This window comes from Trachymyrmex septentrionalis, unplaced genomic scaffold (genome assembly GCF_001594115.1).
Source record: "Trachymyrmex septentrionalis isolate Tsep2-gDNA-1 unplaced genomic scaffold, Tsep1.0 scaffold80, whole genome shotgun sequence".
Taxonomy (NCBI): Eukaryota; Metazoa; Arthropoda; class Insecta; order Hymenoptera; family Formicidae; genus Trachymyrmex; species Trachymyrmex septentrionalis.
This window is the reverse complement of record NW_017305988.1, coordinates 177,829-179,031: the sequence shown is the minus strand read 5'-3', so window position 1 is coordinate 179,031 and position 1,203 is coordinate 177,829. Positions and strand designations below refer to the sequence as shown.

General features: G+C 43.6%; 1 protein-coding gene across 3 annotated transcripts in view; it reads left to right on the top strand.

The window, feature by feature from the left end:
• Nucleotides 1–1,203, top strand: part of LOC108754748 (protein bric-a-brac 2) — a 64,504-nt gene that overhangs the window by 27,614 nt on the left and 35,687 nt on the right. The window contains exons 1-2 of one of the 3 annotated variants that reach the window (XM_018497304.1): nucleotides 128–196; nucleotides 428–572. In XM_018497304.1, coding sequence (XP_018352806.1) covers nucleotides 162–196; nucleotides 428–572 — 180 coding nt within the window. In that variant the 5' untranslated portion in view covers nucleotides 128–161. Of the gene's footprint in view, nucleotides 1–127; nucleotides 573–1,203 lie in introns of those variants that run through there. The other 2 variants (XM_018497306.1, XM_018497303.1) reach the window with 2 other exon arrangements.

Here is a 1,203-nt window from a genome sequence, read left to right as displayed (position 1 = left end):
CTCTCTCTCTCTCTCTCTCTCTCTCTCTCTCTCGTTTGCTTTTTCTTTCTCTCGTCTCTCTTTCGCGCTCGCGTGGATACCGTCCTCCGTCCGGTACATAAAACCTCTTGGAGATATCTTCTCTCCCGGTGGCCGTGGCGGAAAAAGAAACCCAATATTTCATGGAGACAGATCGTTATTGGGGCGTGCACTACAGGTACTATCCCGTTCTTCGCGGATCGATCTTTCGTGGCAGGGGAAACGGTACAACGGGGATGACTATTGCGGCTTGGGAAAAAGCGAGGAAGGGGGGAGGATTCTCGTCGTCTCTTAGAGTCGTCGCCGCCGATGACTTTTCGATGAATCCGTCGAACACGAAAGGAAAGCCACTCGGGAAAAGAAAAAAAAGAAAAGCACTCTATCGATCTTTTCCGTTTTTCTGTTGCAGCGGCGGCATGGCCGGGCAGCACTACTGCCTGCGTTGGAACAACTACCAATCGAATATGACGTCGGTGATGCACCAGCTTCTGCAGACCGAGGCCTTCGTCGACGTCACCCTGGCGTGCAATGAGGCCTCATTAAAGGCGCACAAGGTAGGCCGGTATACGCGACATGTACGGTGGGGCAGGGAGAGAGAGAGAGAGAGAGAGAGAGAGAGAGAGAGAGATCGATGACGCGGTCGCGATCAACGGCGCTCGCGGAATCGAACGTCAAACCTCGATCCAAGAAAAACGAGAAATTACAACGTCTACGATATACAATATTATTCGCGTCTTGATGCATCTTGAGCGATGAAAATTCAAGCGAAACGTATTAAATTTTAGAAAATCGTACAAATGTAAAATAGTGAATTTAGAATTAACGGATGCTGAAAATATCGATAACTTTCCAAAATCGTTCTGAAGTGACGCCTATGTTTGTCTTCCTTGGCTCTGTCATGATTATTCAAAGTCATCGCGCAAAACGGGACACGTAGCGGATAATCACGCCCGCAGCTTGATCCGGCATCGATCTGCACAATTACTTGAAACATTTTAATACTACTTAAATGTTTATGTCATATTTATGTGTGTAGCATTTAAGTGATATATTTATTTTATATATAATATATATATATATATATATATATATATAGAGGTATGTATCTGTAATTATATTTCTTACATAAGTATATCTAGTATAAATAAAATGACAAATATATAACGTACATACATACATGTAATA